The sequence below is a fragment of the Xyrauchen texanus genome, chromosome 27, assembly GCF_025860055.1.
Source record: "Xyrauchen texanus isolate HMW12.3.18 chromosome 27, RBS_HiC_50CHRs, whole genome shotgun sequence".
Lineage (NCBI taxonomy): Eukaryota > Metazoa > Chordata > Actinopteri > Cypriniformes > Catostomidae > Xyrauchen > Xyrauchen texanus.
Genome location: NC_068302.1, coordinates 35,018,590 through 35,038,812, shown reverse-complemented (window position 1 = coordinate 35,038,812; position 20,223 = coordinate 35,018,590). Strand labels below are relative to the sequence as shown.

The following is a 20,223-nucleotide window of genomic DNA, read 5'->3' as shown; positions in this document are numbered from 1 at the left end:
TATTAGGCAGGTGGTTTTAATTTTGTGGCTGATCTGTGTATCTATCGCATGCATGGTACAGCAGAATCTCTACCTGTTGACACATTTCTACCATTACCCAGTGTGTGTGTGTGTGTGTGTGTGTGTGTGTGTGTATATATATATATATATATATATTAAATTACGAGATTGCTTAGTCCAAACATGTATCTATTTTAATAAAAGACAACTCTCTCCTAATTTAAGAAGCTTAAACCTGCTGTCAAGTTGCCATGGGTTAAGCTTGTGTCCTAAATATACTTTAGTAGAGGTTACGTTGACTGCTTTCCAGTGTTCCAGTTAATCATCAATATTGATGTGGATGTCTGTCTGTTCTTTGGTACAAACACACCCTCAAGCTGTGTGTGTGTGTTTGTGTGTGTGTGTGTGTGTGTGTGTGTGTGTGTGTGTGTGTGTGTGTGTGTGTGTGTGAGTTTATCTGGGTAGCTGTTTATATGTGTATCAGGGGGAGATATAGACCCTGGTATGATTCACATAGTGAACATTGAACACATTGTGTTTAAGCACAGCTTCAGATCAGTGAGTTTACATTCTTTCAGTCCAGTATGGCTTTTATATTTGTTATATTTTTTTATGATCACTTCTTAAATGTTAAATTCACTCCAAAATGGCAATTCTGACATAATTTACTGACTGTCATTCTAAACCTCTTATTATTTTCTTTCTTTCATTGAGCAAAAATGTTCAGTCTTCTCTTTTTACTTACGATGAAAGTAAACAGTGATTTTTGCTGCCAGGCTTCAAAAAGGACACAAAATAACCATACATTTTCAATAAAAGTAATCAATATGAATTGCTACAGTATATTCCAATTCTTCTGAAGCCATACGTCTAGACAATTGCTTTGTCAATTGCTAAGTTTTGCGACGGTGATATTAGAAGCCATTGGTTGTCACTTGACCAGTCGCTTCATGCAAAATTGTAATATTTACTGTGTTTGTGAATGAGATTTGAGGGCTACTGGGAGGGGAAGATACCCTGTTCCTCACACAAAGCTACTGTATGGCTTCACAGATGGGGGGTGTGACTTCATTTTCAAAGATTATTTTTTTAACGTTGTTAATTTTCATCATTTCATTTAAAGGAATATTGGTTATTTATAACTTTAGCTGTATAGATCAAATCTGTTACATGCTGTGCCTACATGAATTCTAAAGATCACATACATAATTTCCACAAATGCTGTTGATAGAGTTTAAGTTGTATTTGACCCAGAATATTTATTTAATATAATGTGTAAGTATGTAACAATTGGTTCAGGTTACTTCAGTTAGGACCAATTTATAGAGTTTGTATACTGGCCACTCATGATGCACTGCATACTGGTATTAGTCCTTAGGCCTGACAGCTGATTAATGGTTGTTTCTTTCTGTTTTTCATGCAGAGCTCAGGAATGGAGGAGACGGTTTGGGAGCAGTACACTGTGACTCTACAGCGGGTACGAAATTCTTATACCCTAATTTACCCAAACTAACTAACTATGCTATTTTAGCACAGTGTCCCGAACGCAGACCCATTAATGGAACTGAAACTTATGAAAATCATTAGGTTCTGGTATTTTTTTGAAAAATGGAACCGGTTCCCAACATTACTCGCACCCTAACTCAGTGGTTCCCAACATTTTTTCCGGGGGACCCCTATTTTAACTTTCAAAAACCTGAACGACCCCCTCTCCTGCGAATACCCATTCATTTTACTTAACCTTTAAAACTTGGAAATACTGATAAAGCTAAGAATTTAAGAACATTAAAATTGTGGAATGGGATATTCACCTAATAATTTATATGCATATTTATATTTATTGTGAGCTCTAGTCAAAAGATCCCTGAAGTTATGGGGTCTATTTTGATATTACAGGTTTTCTCAAACTCCCTGGGTATCTGAGGGTGTTTGGTGCTCTGATGGCTCTTCAGTACATTATGAAGGAACAAAGCTAGGCCAATATGTGTTAAGTTGTTGGAAAAGGCGATATGCTAAGTGATAATCCTATGATGATGTAATCAGAGTTGTTGAACGTCGGAATCCCCACTGCCAAATATACAGATTTTGTTGGCTGTCTGACACAAACATAGTTTCTTTGTTCAAAATTGAATAAAGACTGCGTATAATATATGGTTTTCCCATTAGCTACATATCCACAAACGTGACAAGTTCCATCATCACACGTTCAATTCTCACTTGTCCATTGCCACAATGGTACTAAATTCAATACAAGAAATCACAATAAATAAATAAAACCAAATAAACCATTGTTTACTTTTTACCACTTATGTTTTCCTGTTCTCCCTGACGCTTTGCCATAGTCGTTCCTTTTGTTTGGCTAGGTAACCTGTTCTCATCGTTGCTCAGTACTGTACATAGATCAAGCAATCTTGCCACGTCTTTAAAAGAAACCCCTGCATCCTAACCTACTCTCGTGAGATGCGCACATAAAAAACAGCCTATGTTAGACATACAGTATGTCTTGTCTTTTCATATATATCATAAACAATTACATATTATAAAAATGCTCAAAATGGCCCTATTTGATTGTGCTTTATTACGAAAATAATTGTAACTTTTTCACACATTTATTTATTTTCTTGTAACCCTCAAAAGAGAGTGAGCTTGGTGCCCCCTCCCGATGAAGCTCTGGCGACTCCTAGTGGGGGTCGCGACCCCCAGGTTGGGAAGCACTGCCCTAACTTACCGCCAACTCTCCTAAACTACTCCCTACATAATTGAAATTCCATCCTAAGACACACCCAAACTCACCCGAACAACCCACACACTTTCATAATGAGAGACTGTGTCTGACATATGAAAGAGATTCATAGATATTATTTCATCTTGTGTCATAAATTCCCATGCATCATTTCATACTTGAGACTAAGAATTAAATCATTTTGACGTTATTGCTGTAAAACAGGGTGGAAAAAGTCATGATTCACTGGACCCTGTGGTTTTGATCTGTGTTTTGGTGTGAATATAGTAGGGATGCACCGATCCGATTCCTGGATTGGTATCGGCTCTGATACTGAAGCTTTTAGATGGATCAGGTATCTGTCCGATGAGCCCGATCCAAATCCGATACTGTGTTAGTCATGTTTCTTACTGTCAAGCTCCAAAAATTACATGAAAGAACCATTAAAACACCATTAAAGCAGTTCATGTAACTCGTACATTTTATTCAAAGCCACTTGAAGACGTGTGATAGCTCTGTGAATCACAAAAGGCTGTGTTTAATAAGTAATATATAGTATGCGCAGCGCCAGCATGTTATTGAATGGCGCTGCTCTGTTTACGCACACACTCGTGGCTATTTTTAGCCTTCACAGCGGTGCGCAATATTTGAGCACTACTCAAGAAGAACTCAGATGTAGATGCTCAATAGTTCGGTTCACTTATAATATGCATTTAGAATGACACTGGAGGTGCATTTTACCAGAATTTGAATAAGAAGCTAATTAAATTACCGTGAACTTGCCTACAAACAGACACATACAGGACTTCCTGGAAAGTTTAGAATGTCAAAATAAAAGCGTTAGGGTTTAAAAAGTGCACGATTTAAATACGTTTCTGTTGTAATTAAAAGTCAATAATAATAATAATAATAATAATAATAGTAATAACAATTTATATTTATAATTATTATTATTATTGTCATCATTAGTATTTGTTTACAATTTATAACAATACTTAAATTGAATGGGTTCCAAAAAATAACTATGAATGAAAAGTGGACTGATATCTTACAACTAAATTGATCAAAATAGAGATCTGAATCTTTTAAAGTTCAGATGTAAGTTGAAATATTTTGGCCAAAAGAGATGCCATAGTCAAACCACTTAAGTGTAATATGTTCAGATTTAGAAATGGGATACTAAAGAGCAGGGTCTATGAAGCAGTGTGGCACAGACGTTCCATGTGTATAAGCTTATACAGTAGAGGCCACAGAACACTCACAACAGATGGATGACCCTCATAACAAACAGGCTTGAGCAAACCTCCTGTGCTACTCAGTGTAACCGCTGTACCACCACTCTAATGTACAACAGTATCTGAGATGCCCTGAAGCTGAGGAATCTAACCCAACGATGTTCTGGGAGATTTAGCAGAACATTATGATCTGCTAAATGGTTGCACAGTTTTTTTTGTACCTAAAATAAAGTAAAAATAAATAGTTCACCTAAAAATGAAAATGTTCTCACCCTCATGTCGTTCCAAACCCATATAACTTTTCTTTCTTCTGTGGAACACAAAAGGAGCTGTTAGAAGAATATAAGTCTCAGTCAGTGTTAATTTGTTCACATTTGCAATTTGTTTTATTTTAGTCATTATTTTGGAGTTAATGAAAATGCCCTTTTAAAATTAGTAATTGTTTCATGATGTAATCTTCGTTAATTTTAGTCAGTTTTACTCTAACTTGAATGGCAAATAATTTCAGTCAACGAATTTAATATCTGATGATGAGTGTGCAAAATGACAAAAACGTGTCAAACTGAAACAGACAAACTTATCAATTTTCAAACATTTAGAAAAAAATGTATATATATTATTTTTTATTTATACATGTATCGAACATATAATATATATATATATATATATATATATATATATATATATATATATATATATATATATGCTACATACAATTGAAATAATTGCATATAATGAAGTATTAGCTACTCTTTAGAAGTTTGTCTGCTATATTCTGAATTATTCATGCTTTAGAGAGTGCTATTAATTTTCTGTCTTTAGTCTGTTTAGAATACTTGCATTGTGTGTAGTGTGTTTTTTACGGAAACGGCGTATTCACAACACAAGTTACGCATATTATGACTAGCATGTAATTTAGTTCAAGTTCACCTGTTCATTAGCTGTGCAGATGTTATTTGTAATATTATAGACTATATTTTGTGGATATAGGGATAAATCTCATGTATAGGATGTGTTTGAGTTAGGAAATTAACCCGTTTTTAAAGCAGTTCAGTTTGCCAGTGTTCAGTGCATTGAACTCACGCTTAAATGGGGTAAACATACTGGATTATTATTTGATTATTATTGTTTAATTAAATGAATCAATATCTAATGTAACAGATATTAATCTAGAGGTTTCTTCTTTTGTTTATATATTGCGCTGTTGATATGTTTCAGTAATATTTTTTCTCGTCATATTTTCATCAACCGTATGCTCTAACAAACTAGTTTTATTATTGTCATGATATTTTTTTCTATCTCTTATGTTAATGTCCTTCATCAATGAATGTTTACGTCTGTGATTTCTTTGAAGAGATTAACAATGGTCTCGTTTAATCATGTACAAGTAAAAACAAATAACATTTGTCTAACTATTCACCAACATCAGTGATAAGCATAAAAACGTTTTGTGTTTGTGTTCTCCTTGTAGAAGTGCTTCAATTTATCAGACAAAGTTATCCCTCCCTTCCTATCTCTCTTTCATCTTCTTATTGTTTCCCTGAGACCATTTTCCATCCCTTTTTCCTCCTACATCAAGCACAACAGGACGTGCATCTCTAGGGTTAGAGAGAGCAAAGTTTACACCCTATCCAAACACAAACTGTCAGTATCTCCACCATCTCCATGTCAGACACATCCTGAGAAAACATCTTAATGCTTTAGCATGTCAGATCCTTGACATCAGATAAGAATGAGTCTCCTTATCTCTGCAACATAAAGGCGAAGATAGAGGGAGGATGCAGCTTTAAAAAGTTTGAAAAAAAACAAGATGCTTAGAATATATACAGATTTATATGGCAGGCAGCAAGATTTCTACCACTTCCTATTCCGCTGAATGACTAAAATCTTATAGCAAGGTACAAGTAAAATTGTAACTGTATATTTACGCAATCTCACACTCCCAATCGTACTGTTGTACTGAATATCACCACAGCTGTTAGTTACATCTACAATGATTAAAGGACTAGTTCACCCAAAAACGAAACTTCTGTCATCCTCATATTGGTCCAAACCTTTATGACTTTCTCCTGTGGAACACAGAATTCTCACTTTTGTGTGAACTAGCCTTTTAAGGTTATTATTTGGGTCAGATAAACTACAGAATTAGTTTCTAAATTAGATTAATATCTTTCAGTGCAAAGCAGAGACCCTAACCTCACACTCCAAAATTTCATTTTACTCTGGTGCTGTCAGGTTTTATCTCGGGCTCCAATTGGGCGTGAGTATATTTGGAGCGGATTGCATCAAGCCAGCTCATTAGGCTCTACTTATTCAGTGCTCCTCCGAGGCAGGTACAGCAGGATATTATTTACACAGGCAATGAGGTGAAACTGCATCTCCATTAGATTGGAGTGCTGTTGTGGAATGCAGTCAGGGCACTTTAAGAGCTTAACTCTTGTGTTTTTGCTTCTCTGCGAAGCAATACCACACACAAGGCCTCTACTGCCTGGAGCAGGCTAGTCTTCACACTATCTATCTTAGTGATATGTGAGGCAATGCATTAGTAGTGCTTTAGCACTGAGCAATCTCTTGCTAATTCTCTTTCTCTCCCTCTAATGCTCGTTTCACAGGACGCTAAAATGGGCTTTGGAATTGCTGTGTCCGGGGGCCGGGACAATCCTAACGTGGAGAGCGGAGAAACGTCCATCATTGTGTCGGACGTGTTGCCAGGGGGACCAGCCGACGGACTGCTCTTGTATGCTTCACTCTCCTTACTAATGCATACATGTTTAGCGTGTTGGTAACCATTATTCTAGCTCGCATATCCAGGATAATAAGTATCCATTTTCTCATTTTAACTTTCCATAGTTGCTTCAAGCTCTTACAGACAATATGAAATCAAAATGGAACCCCCTTTCATAGAATTGTGCACGATACATCAGTGCATGTTATTCTAAAGGGGAAAAAAAGTTTTGTTTTTAATCGTTTTTCAAAGTGTCAAAACTCTACCTCAACAACATTTTATTTTCTGCTCATGTAATCAAGGCCTTGAGGATGGTGTAAAATAATAGTAGCAAGTAATATGAATACATTGTTGCTTTATGGAAGTTAAATGTGTTGCGAATGCCATTTCTTGTTTACTTTAATAAGCATTGATTGATTTCCCATGTGACCTTTGCTTTAGAGCTACAAGCTCCACATGACTGAAATTACAAATATACGTTTAAACATAAAAATATGATAAAGGTGCTGTAAGTGATTTAGGCAAAAAAATGTCCTACTCTCTGAAAGATATCACTGAATTAAGGGTCCTGAGATATCTCACCGGTTTCTGTGACAGCACTAAACTCTGTGAACAACAAGCAAAATTGTGTCCACGGGCCGCGGTCTCTGACGCTTTCTGCCTGTCAATTATTTTGCGTTTTCTCATAGTATTGTAGTTGCAATGAATTATTGAGGCTTAATACCATTTTATGGCATGTTGTTTATAACAGTTGTCAGTTGAGGGTGCTATTTTGCTGCTGTTGTTTTGACAACCACTTGTGCTAAGTGTCTGTCTCAATAAAGCTAATTTGGTATCATTGGAGTACAGTGTTTTGGAAAGAGGGGGCATGTCTAATCCAACGGCTTTCATAACGGCTAAAATCGCTTACAGCACCTTTAAATGGAATGTCTCCTTTTTGTTTTGTATTGGTTTCACAGTTAAGACACTGTTTAAAGCCTTTTTTCTTATTTTTTTCTTGTGGACAGTGAGAACGACCGCGTTATACAGGTCAACAGCATCCCAATGGATAATGTGCCTCATTCTTTTGCTGTACAGCAACTACGGAAATGTGGGAAAGTGGCCAAAATAGTGAGTATTTGTTGACCTGTAAGAAAGGCCCCAAGTTTACTCGCTTATAATAACATAGTTTTTCAATTTCAAAACATTATACATCACTTAAAGCCTTCAAAGGAATGGTTGGTTGGTTATATTATCCAGCACTATTCAGGTCCTTTTAAATGAAAACAAATTTGATCTAGATATAATAAGAATAATTTTATTTATCTCACCCCACAGACTGTAAAACGGCCTCGCAAGGTGGCTGTCAGTGTCCTCAAACAGCCCCCGTCCCCGAGTGAGGACAGTCGCGACTACAACATATCCAGTTACTACCCTGAGGACAACCGCAGCGTTCACAGTGACCCAGACTCTGATTACCCCCGAGGGAACGGCGGCCTGGGATACCCCCGTGACCGAGAGCATGACCGCAGCCTCGACAAGAGCCGGATAGACTACCTGGAGCCAGATTACCGTGGACAGCACTACGACTCCCGGCAGGAACGGAGTAGAGGCAGGAGCACGGAGAGATCGCCCAGCACCGACAGTGGGTACCGCAGGGATGGCAGCCGTGGCCGGACGTTGGAGCGTGGATCCAGCCCAGAGCCTCGCAATCAGAGGCAGCACAGCAGAGGGCGTGGCAGAGGAGGAAGCCCTGCCGGAAGCTACGGGAGGGACCAGAGATACGACACGCAGAGGTATGACTCTCGTTCGGATGAGAGGATGATCAGGAGCCACAGCAGGGACCGACTCCAGGATAACTCAGCCTCACCCAGCAGAGATGGAGTTAGAGAAAGAGGAAAAGAGCGGCATAACTATGAGCCCCTGGAACCACCCATCAACGTGATGCTGGTGAAAAACAGGCCCAATGAAGGTGAGAGCTGCTACCTTACAAAACAGTCTAAGTGGTTTATTCAGTAAGAACCCAAGAGCATGAAATGTTTTTTCAGGAGAGCATTTTTTATTGTATCCCTCAAAGTGTGGCCATGCAATTAATGTCATACTTTTTGCATATGTAGTAAACATTCAAAACCAGCATTTTGAAAATATGTGGAATTGAGCCCATATTGTTTGTATTTGGAAGATACATACAGGTGAAACTCGAAAAATTAGAATATCGTGCAAAAGTTCATTAATTTCAGTAATTCAACTTAAAAGGTGAAACTAATATATTATATAGTCTCATTACAAGCAAAGTAAGATATTTCAAGCCTTTATTTGATATAATTTTGATGATTATGGCTTACAGCTTATGAAAACCCCAAATTCAGAATCTCAGAAAATTAGAATATTGTGAAAAGGTTTAGTATTGTAGGCTCAAAGTGTCACACTCTAATCAGCTAAACACCTGCAAAGGGTTCCTGAGCCTTTAAATGGTCTCTCAGTCTGGTTCAGTTGAATTCACAATCATGGGGAAGACTGCTGACCTGACAGTTGTGCAGAAAACCATCATTGACACCCTCCACAAGGAGGGAAAGCCTCAAAAGGTAATTGCAAAAGAAGTTGGATGTTCTCAAAGTGCTGTATCAAAGCACATTAATAGAAAGTTAAATGGAAGGGAAAAGTGTGGAAGAAAAAGGTGCACAAGCAGCAGGGATGACCGTAGCCAGGAGAGGATTGTCAGGAAAAGGCCATTCAGATGTGTGGGGGAGCTTCACAAGGAGTGGACTGAGGCTGGAGTTACTGCATCAAGAGCCACCACACACAGACGGGTCCTGGACATGGGCTTCAAATGTCAAACGTCTTACCTGGGCTAAAGAAAAAAAGAACTGGTCTGTTGCTCAGTGGTCCAAAGTCCTCTTTTCTGATGAGAGCAAATTTTGCATCTCATTTGGAAACCAAGGTCCCAGAGTCTGGAGGAAGAATGGAGAGGCACACAGTCCAAGATGCTTGAAGTCCAGTGTGAAGTTTCCACAGTCTGTGTTGGTTTGGGGAGCCATGTCATCGGCTGGTGTTGGTCCACTGTGCTTTATTAAGTCCAGAGTCAACGCAGCCGTCTACCGGGACATTTTAGAGCACTTCATGCTTCCTTCAGCAGACAAGCTTTATGGAGATGCTGACTTCATTTTCCAGCAGGACTTGGCACCTGCTCACACTGCCAAAAGTACCAAAACCTGGTTCAATGACCATGGTATTACTGTGCTTGATTGGCCAGCAAACTCGCCTGACCTGAACCCCATAGAGAATCTATGGGGCATTGCCAAGAGAAAGATGAGAGACATGAGACCAAACAATGCAGAAGAGCTGAAGGCCGCTATTGAAGCAGCTTGGTCTTCCATAACACCTCAGCAGTGCCACAGGCTGATAGCATCCATGCCACGCCGCATTGAGGCAGTAATTAATGCAAAAGGGGCCCAAACCAAGTACTGAGTACATATGCATGATTATACTTTTCAGAGGGCCGACATTTCTGTATTTAAAATCCTTTTTTTTTTTATTGATTTCATGTAATATTCTAATTTTCTGAGATTCTGAATTTGGCGTTTTCATAAGCTGTAAGCCATAATCATCAAAATTATATCAAATAAAGGCTTGAAATATCTTACTTTGCTTGTAATGAGTCTATATAATATATTAGTTTCACCTTTTAAGTTGAATTACTGAAATTAATGAACTTTTGCACAATATTCTAATTTTTCGATTTTCACCTGTATGATTGTATACCTTTTCTTCATATGTTTATATTGAAATGTAAGTTTGAAAAATACTTCTCACTCACACATCTTAAGATAGCAAAATAAAAAAACATTATTTGCTTTTTTGGTAGGGTTGGTGAAATTTTAATCAGATTTTTTTCATGATGACCTAGGCAAAAGATTTTAGTGGCGATGTGTTCATTTCACGAATAACTGAGCCACCTCCTCGATTTCTCTTGTCATCCCCTCATAACCCACAGCCCAAAAGATCAAAGTGAGGAGCACTGTTTATTAACCGATTATCATCCGATTACATCATATTCTGACAAATCATTTTGTCCTTGATCTTTTGAGATACAAAGAGTTCAGGACACTATGAAAACTCAATGTAACTTTCAGATTTCAACACTTCCTCCCAGTCAAAAAAAGACCATTTTATGTTGTTTTGTGAATCTGTCACAATGTTATGCCAGCTTTGCAAAGGGACTATTTTTGAAGGGTGGGAAAATTAAAAACAATGTTTGACTTGACAAATCTGTCCGTGGGTAGATCTCACATGTGAAGGGGGTGTTTCTTAAAGGAATATTTCACCCAAAAATGAAAATTCTCTCATCATTTACTCACCCTCATGCCATCCCGGATGTATATGACTTTCTTTCTTTTGCTTAACACAAACAAAGATTTTTAGAGGAGTATCTCAGCTCTGTAGGTCCATACAGTGCAATTGAATGGTGGCCAGAAAGTTGAAGGTCCAAAAAGCATATAAAGTCAGCATAAAAGTAATCCATATACCTTCAGTGTTTAAATATTCAATATTAATTTGTCCTTTTTTGCTATAAATTCTCGTCCCTGTCATACAAATCGCCAAATATGAAAGAAGAATGGAGAAGTGAAAGTAGACATTTATAGGAAAAATTTACTTAAGCATTGATCTATTTCTCACCTATACCCACCTATTGTATTGCTTCTGAAGACATGGATTAAACAACTGGAGTCTTATGGATTACTTTTATGATGCCTTTATATGCTTTTTGGACCTTCCAAATTCTGGCCACCATTCCCTTCCATTGTGTGGACACATCTGGGATTGCATGCATGAGGTGAATAAATGATGAGAGATTTTAAATTTTTTGAGAACTATTCCTTTAAATTTGTAGCAACACAGAGAGTATAGAGTTTAATCCTAGGGCTCTGGAGAACTGTTTCTGTGCCTTTTTAGATCAATACTCAAAATGTTCAATATGATTGTTTGTGTTGTTTTGCCCATTCAATAGGCTGTTAAGCTGCCTGCTGGAGGGATTACTGTGTACTTAAAAGGGTCATGGTCATCAGGGTTGAAGTTTGGGTCATGTATACAGTACTTAGATGCACAAAACTAATGTTTGATTCTGATTCGTTGTAGAGTACGGCCTCCGATTGGGCAGCCAGATCTTCATCAAAGAGATGACCAGCACAGGATTGGCTTCCAGAGATGGAAATCTCCAGGAGGGCGACATAATTCTCAAGGTGCCTACCGGACCCTTAATAGCCACTTTCACACATGAAGCGTGTAATCTTCACACAGATTTTTATTTTTCCATATGACTGTTCCAAAATTGTTCCAAGTTCCAAAAATTAAGATTCCAGTGACAAATTATTAAAAAAATTGAGTCGGTTCCTCACACAAAGCTATCGAATGACTTCAGAAGACTTGAAATGTAGGGAACAAATCATTTAAGTAACTTTTATGGTGGCTTTATTCTATTTATTTCTAAAACCACATCTGTTTTTTACACCAACATTTGGCTTTTGTGTTGTAGACGTATTGGTACCATTCTCTCACACACACACACACACCACAATTATGCCGTTCAGAATGTTGTTATCAGAACATCCGAGTAGTTCATGCTTGAAATGTTAATATAATCTTTTCTTTCCTCCAGATTAATGGGACGGTCACAGAGAACCTCTCTCTGAGCGATGCTGGCAAACTGATTGAGAAATCACGGGGCAAACTGCAGCTTGTGGTTCAAAGAGACCACAGACAGGTCCTAGTACGCATTCCTGCCCTGGCTGACAGCGACTCAGAACCCGACGGTAAGTTTCTTAACATATCCCCATTTTTCCATTGCGCCTCGTCCTGAGCAGTGCTCCTCACCTTCTGCCTGTTTGCTCTCAAACACCACACTTTAATTAAAACCAGATAGCATAAATTGGCTCTAATAAATCAGATTAGTAATACCATGTACACATTCACCAGCCGGAGAGGCCATAATAAATGACTGTTAATTATGCAAGTGACTATTAATGAACTCGAAATGAGAGTATCGAACCACGAAACTCAATTTTTCACCATCTGTGTTAGAACAGGGTTATCGTCTCAGTGGCGTAATTTCATATGTACGACATGTATTTAATGAGTTTTGTCCTCTACAGAGGTGAAGCACTGTTAATAACATTGAACATGGGACATAAAGTTATAGGCGGAAAGTATAACATGGACAAATATTCATTTGCAAATTGCAAGGATGTGTAGTCATATACAGAATGTACCTTTTTAAACAATCCCTGAGATTTTCTGACCCCGTTTACACCTGGTTAACATCGACCTCAGGTGATCCGATCACAAGTGGACAGAGTTAAATACAGGTCTTAGTGGGGTCCAATGAATCTTCAAAATACATTGCTATTAGAAAAATAAAAAGTTTGCATGGTTCATCTAGGCCTGCCAATCACTCAAACCACATTTGAATGTGGTAGCATGAACGCTAATGGGTCATTCTAAAAAATTTAAAAAACATTTTTTTTGACTTGCAAGTAATGGACCCTTTTCACAGACCTGTTATGACAAGTTTCCACCTTCTTAAACAATGTAAATGTAGCAAACCAAAAATATTTAGTGTCAATTTATAACATTTCTACTTTGTATTATATTACCCTGGAATACATTTTAAAAAGTCAGTTGCCATAGCTGCGATGAGGCTTCTAACACAGCTGCATCGTGGCATGCGGACGTGTGAAAAGGGTCCATAGCATCATAAAACATACAACACCGATCAGACTAAAATCAATCATACCAAATCTATCAAATCTACTATCAAATCTTTTTCAATAAAATGTTTTCACATGAATATTAAACAATTTCTACTAATGACATATTTAAATAAACCATTTGAAAAAGTGACAGTAAAATGCTAATTAATAGCCACTATATGCACATTTGAGTAGCCTCTTCGTCCGTTCTTTTCAAAAACATTTACATTGATAACACCAATGACATAAAATAAAAAAATTCTTTAAATATTAATGAAACTTATTTTGGTTTGCTTTTTTTTGCTCACTTGTTAGGCCTTGCACTAATGCTTGACCTGAGAAAACAAAAAGAGTACAAATTAAACTGTGAATGTCAATGTGATGTACCAGATGAAGGGGACAAGGGTTTTTTTCACGCCATTGACGAATTAAAATATATTTTCTAAAAGTTGTTAAAAACAATATAGAGTAAAATGATTGCATATTATTTAATAAAATGTTAGGTTATAGAATGATGCCTTATAAATGAAGTTTCTTGACTATTTGAAATTTTTTCATGACTGAAAAATCAAGGGACCTGTTGATAATGACCCTAAAGCATTCTGATGCTACCTGGACAACAAAGTATCACCACCAATTTGCATAACACGTGATCATTTCTCAATGGAGAGCATTTTCAGTGGAGAATCCGCTGTTCTCATGTGGGTGAGAAGCATAAACATAGTGGAATCTATGTGTTTGCAAACAAAACAAAAATTATGGAAAAATGCATGCATGCATATATACATAAATTATATGTGGTCACTGGAGGCTCCTTTAAGATGCATGTTAATGCCAGGTGTAAGGCTGACCACATACATATGATCAGATCACACAAGACAGATGTTAATACCAGGTGTCTTAACCTTGCTCTCAAATACATGCACAGCATTGTATTTACTAGAGCACACTTTTACATTTTAACACAAGAAAGATACGCTTAATCTGAGAAAAAATCAAACAGCATACAACAGAAGTCTATTTTGTGTGTTCTCTTTTTGCAGATAATACAGATATGTCATACTTTTAGCTGATGGACTGCAGGGACACAACATAAAGTCTGTTGCCTTTAATTTATAATCATGAATGTGCCACAACCACAAACCTGTAAAACTTTCACACTGTGCTCTTTTATTTTCATGCTAACCCCCTTGTTTAATATTCTCTGTGATAAATAAACGAGTCTGCTCCATGTTTCATTTGTGTGGTTGTGACTTATTTAATCAGGTTGAAGATTGCTTGTGGAGAAACTGTGGAGGTCAGTGTTTTAAGGATATCACAGATGCTATTTCATACTCCACAGCTGTTATTAGGGTGGGACAGCTGCGTATCATATCGCTGCAGATCTAAAGGTGCGGTCACACTACACTTCCTACAAGCGTGCTCCATTTACTTCTATTCATACCCATGCAAACATGTAATAGCGCAAGTCACAAATGAATAATCTTGATTAAATAGAAAGAATATAAACTTCGGAGTTGATAGTATATTTTAACATATTGAATTCATTTTTATTTGTGATCACACTCTCAATTGTGCTGTCAAAACCTAGAGCATGACTTCATGTCCTGTAGCGGGCTATCAAAGTAATTTTGCATGCTCAAAGCCTAGTGTGACCGTACCTTAAAACCCTTGAGTTATTAAATGCAGATGGACATACTGTAAGTAACATTGCTCAAGAAATTGTGTCTGCTTATGGAGCGGTGCTGGGCACTGCAGCTGAATCCATTTACATTTCATCTTTGCATTCTCCGCTGGTGCAAAATGAGTCACCATAGGCATTGTGTATGTTGCTCCACACTATTTGGCGAAAAAGAAACAAGACGTTATTTTTCACCCTGCCAAAGAAATGCTTCATGTACTGGTCATTGCCTCATACGCACCATTGTGCTCTACTTTTCATTTTGATTACGCCTAGATGATATACGGCTTTCGGCTGTTTCCTCCATTTAAAATTTTCATTGTATTCAAAGAGCCATCACTTTGTAGTATGATGTGCTTGAATATGTCTGTGAATTTCAAGAAATTTCAATTTCTCTGTGTTTTCTCTTATTTCGTTTTGCATGCAAGCGGATTTCACCCCAGCATGTTAATTTGTTTCATTATATGTAAATTATACATTCAGATAATTGTGCTTTAAAACAACATGAAACAGAATTCACAATGTACTTAGAGAGAGTTCACCCAAATTATCTCATAATTTACTCACCCTCATGCCATTTCAGATGTGTATAACTTTCTTTTCTCTGCAGAACACAAACAAAGATTTTTTGAAGAATATTTCAGCTCTGTCTGTCCATACAATGCAAGTGAATGTTGACCAGACCTTTTCAAGCTCCAAAAATCACATAAAGGCAGCATCAAAGTAATCCATATAACTCCAGTGGTTAAATATGTCTTCTGAAGTGATGCAGTCCCTTTGAGTAAGAAACAGATCAATATTCCAATACTTTTCTACTATAAATCTCCACTGTCACTTTCACTTGAAAGTGACAGTGGAGATTTCTAGTAAAAGGACATAAATATTTATCTGTTTCTCACCCATATCTATTATATTGCTTCTGAAGATATGAATTTAACCACTGGAGTCATATGGATTATTTTATGCTGCTTTTATGTTTGTTCTTGTTCTGCAGAAGAAAGAAAGTCATATACATCTGGCATGGCATATGGGTAAATTATGAGAGAATTAAAATGTTTGGGTGAACTATTCCTTTAAACTCTGTAATTGCGCAACCCTCTACAATGCGGGTAAATTACTCATAAAATCGACCAAATTTTGCCTTATGTGCCTTATGTAGAATTTATTTAATATGCAAGCAAAATGGAAATAATAAATATAAGAAATATCAGGAAATCTGTATCAATACCCAGCCCTAATTTCGATGAAAGATTATGCAAATATGCATTTTATTTCTTCTAAAATAGGAAATAGGAAATTGGGTCAGTGATGATTTCATTTTGTCCTTAACAACATCTCGAGCAAATATATATATATATATATATATATATATATATATATATATATATATATATATATATATATATATATATATATCTCTATCAAGATATATATAATATAAAATGTTGTCAGAAAAGCTGACAAATATTGAGGTATAATTTTAGCAATATCACCTAACCCTAATCTCTAGCCTATGTATGTACTGTGTGTGTGTGTGTCTCCATGTAGACACAGTTACATTGTGGGTTGAATCAATGAGGGTGGTTTAACTGAAGCAGAGGTCCTGGCCTTGCTGTTTGGGTTGTAGTCAGGGAGTGTACACGCAGCTGTCTTCATTCTGTGGTTTGTCCTCCCCCTCATAAGACCGAATGTAATTTCATCCCCACCCAACAGATGGAAACAAACCTCTCCTCCACAGTCTGGAGTCAACACCCGCACCCTGCTCTTCCCTGTTATTCATCAGTAGCTAGGTTTACATGCAGCCTAATAATCAGACTGATAGTTCAATCATCATGCCTGGTTAGGTGTTATGGTACCTTTTGACACTAGACATTTTGTTTAGAATATTCTGAATGTTAACATATTTTCATCAAACTGAAAATAATTCAGATCTACGAAAAACAAGTCAATGTATCAGAAACACACTGAGATATATATATATATATATATATATATATATATATATATATATATATATATATATATATATATATATACTTTAATGAAGATTCGCAAATGTGGTTTGTTCCCTTTATCAATTTTGTGCTTTACACTGTATCTTTATGTATCTGCAAACAGTACGTCAGCATTTTTGTTGGTGGTATATTAGCTCTATGCACCACACATTAATCCCCCTGCTTCAGCTCTGAAGCAGATGGTGGCAGTCTTCTTTTTGCTCTGATATGGATGGAGTGTGTCTTAGATTTGGAGGACAGGCATGCAGTACCGCCCACCAGCGGCATGAAGATGAGCTCGGTTAATACACTGGACATGCTCTTAGACCAGCAGACCACACAGTAACTTTTGCCTTATCTCCCCGACCGTCACTTTCTGTCCTGGTTTCTCTTTCAGTGCGATACTTCATGTTCCTGCTCTGCATCTTGTTGGTGTTATGCATAAACAAAATATTGTGAACTATCCTTGACAAAGTAGAGCTTATGAGGAAATAACTTCTGTTGATGTAGCTTTTATGTATGCACATTACAAATGTTTTTTTTCTTAATCAGTATTTTTGTCTTGTTTTCCCATCCTTAAAGTGAAAGTTCACCCAAATTAAAATGCTCATTTACTCACCCTCATGCAATCCCTTGTATGGCTTTCATTCTTCTGCAGAATAGAAACACATTTTTTCAGAAGAATATTTCAGCTCTGTACCTGTAGGTCCATACTATGCAAGTGAATGGAGGCCAGAACTTTGAAGCTCCAAAAATCACAAAGGCAGCATAAACGTAATCCATACGACTCTAGTGGTTAAATCTATGTCTTTAGCGATATTATAGGTGTGGGTAACAAAAACTGATCAGGTTTTTAATAGTTTTTACTATAAATCTCCACTTTCACCTCATAGTATAATAACACTAATAGGAAAAAGATTTAAATATTGATCAGTTTCTCTCCCAAAGTGATTGCATTGCTTTAGAATAATATATTAAACCACTGGAGTCATATGGATTACTTTAATGCAGCATTTATGTGGTTTTCAAAAAAAACAACAAAAAAAAAACAATTGTGAATTTGGTCATAAAAATACACTTAATTCAAGATAAATTCTAAGATACGCAAGTCTTAATATCTACACGTATATCATATATGCACAATGTTATGGATGTTTTCAGGGTTTTTATATATTTTTCAGTGGAAAACAAGACAGAAATACTGATTTAAGAATTTGTTGTTTTTTGGGGGGTATGCTTTCCCAAGACTTCGCTGTAGTCACATACTCTATGTCCTTTTCTCTGGCTTTTTCTGGGTGTTTTGTGCCTTAAGATTAATCTCACCTCTCTGACACCTTCTGCCTCTCTATAACACTGCTATTAGTCTCTTCATGACAGCTTTATAAAATTCTGAGTGTTTTTGAGTCATGCAGGTATTTTATATCACCATCATTTGGGTTATGCCGTTTCATGACACCTGTGTTATCCTGTGGTTAAAATCACAGTGTATACAAGCAAATATTGTTATAACGGGGCAGATCATGGCAAATTAACACCAAGTCAATAGTAACACGGTGGTCTGTACTCTGTGGTTGTGGGTCCACTTAATTCTGTCTCCTTTGGACCTCGTCTCTTTCCTGTCCATAAAAATACTTTGAAAAGTCCTTTGCTTCTAATTGTAGACTCTTGTTTCTTTCAGATATCTCTGAGATTGATTCGTACCATTCCTACTCGCCTCAAGATGACCAAAGGTCACGCCAATCTGACCTCTCCTCACATTCTTCTAACGATGTAGCACGAGAGAATGCCAGGTGAGAATTTCCCTCCCATCACCTTTTAGCACATATTCTATACGTTAATGTCAGCTCTAAATACATTTCCAATCCTTATAGGGATAGTTCACCCAAAAATGAAAATGCTCATCATTTACTCACCCTCATGCCATCCAATTCTCTCAGTTCTCATCATTTATCTCTCATCATTCTTGGTTCTGGGATAAATGTAAATGAGGTTTGATGAATTTGACTTTTCTGCATCTCTTGAGAGTATCCTCGCATCACTTGTACAAAGCAGTCCTGAGAACAGTAGCCCAGCTTTTGTTATTAATTTTGATGAGGTTTGACAGCAGTTAAAACGCCTTAAGGCTAACAAGGCAGCAGGCCCTGGTGGTGTCTATCCACACACCCTGAAAATCTGTGCTGATCAGTTGTGCTCAGTCCTTAATTCGATTTTTTTCATCCTCATCAAAAATTCCAGTAATGTGGAAAACATCTTGTCTTGTTCCAATTCCTAAAAAAACTTATGTGTGTAGTAATCTTAATAATCTTAGACCCATAGCCCTGATGTCACACCATGAAATGTTTTGAAAGGATTATCCTTGATCATCTGACTAGACAGGTATCAGTCTTTAAGACCCCATGCAGTTCACATACAGGAAGTGTGCGGGAGTAGATGATGCACTACTTTTTATGCTTCACAGCATTTACAGCCACCTAGAAACAACAGCAAGCTCTGTAAGGATTGTTTTTTGGATTTTCTAGTTCTGTTAATACAATTCAACCACATCTTTTAGCTAATACATTTCTGAATTTTAAACTGCATAACACAACTATTGCTTTGGTCCTAGATTATCTCTGATCTCGACCTCAGTTTGTCAACCTTGATAATAAATTGTCTGGCATGATCTTAACTAAAACAGTAGCCCCAGAGGGCACAGTTTTATCCCCTTTTTTATTTACACTACACTACTGATTATAGGCGTAGTCAGGTGTCTTGTCAAATCCAAAAGTTTTCAGATGATACTGCCCTAGTGGGTCTACTTAATCAAGGCAATGACCTGGCCTACAAAAGAGGTTGAATTATTTGTCAGCTGGTGTGATGCAAATGTTTCAAAATTGAATGTTGGGAAGACTAAAGAGTTTAGTTATTGATTTTAGAAGAAAGAAAGAGGAGGTCTTCCAAGTGATAATTAAGGGTCAGCAGATAGAGATCGTCCAGTCTTCTAAATATCTTGGTGTCTATCTGGACCATAAATTAAACTGGAAAAAGAACAGTGATGTTGAATTCAAGAAGGCACAATCAATATTCTTCTTCTTGAGGAAGCTTAGATCTTTTGATATTAGCAAGAAGCTTCATGTTTTTTTTTTTTTATCAGGGAATCTT

General features: G+C 37.0%; 1 protein-coding gene across 1 annotated transcript in view; it reads left to right on the top strand.

Annotated features, from left to right (window-relative positions):
- Window positions 1-20,223, top strand: part of LOC127620718 (tight junction protein ZO-2-like) — a 59,439-nt gene that overhangs the window by 9,112 nt on the left and 30,104 nt on the right. Inside the window, 7 exon segments of the mRNA XM_052093919.1 lie at window positions 1,424-1,477; window positions 6,570-6,694; window positions 7,690-7,792; window positions 8,000-8,633; window positions 11,798-11,901; window positions 12,318-12,471; window positions 18,761-18,872. Of these exon segments, the coding sequence (XP_051949879.1) occupies window positions 1,424-1,477; window positions 6,570-6,694; window positions 7,690-7,792; window positions 8,000-8,633; window positions 11,798-11,901; window positions 12,318-12,471; window positions 18,761-18,872 (1,286 nt within the window).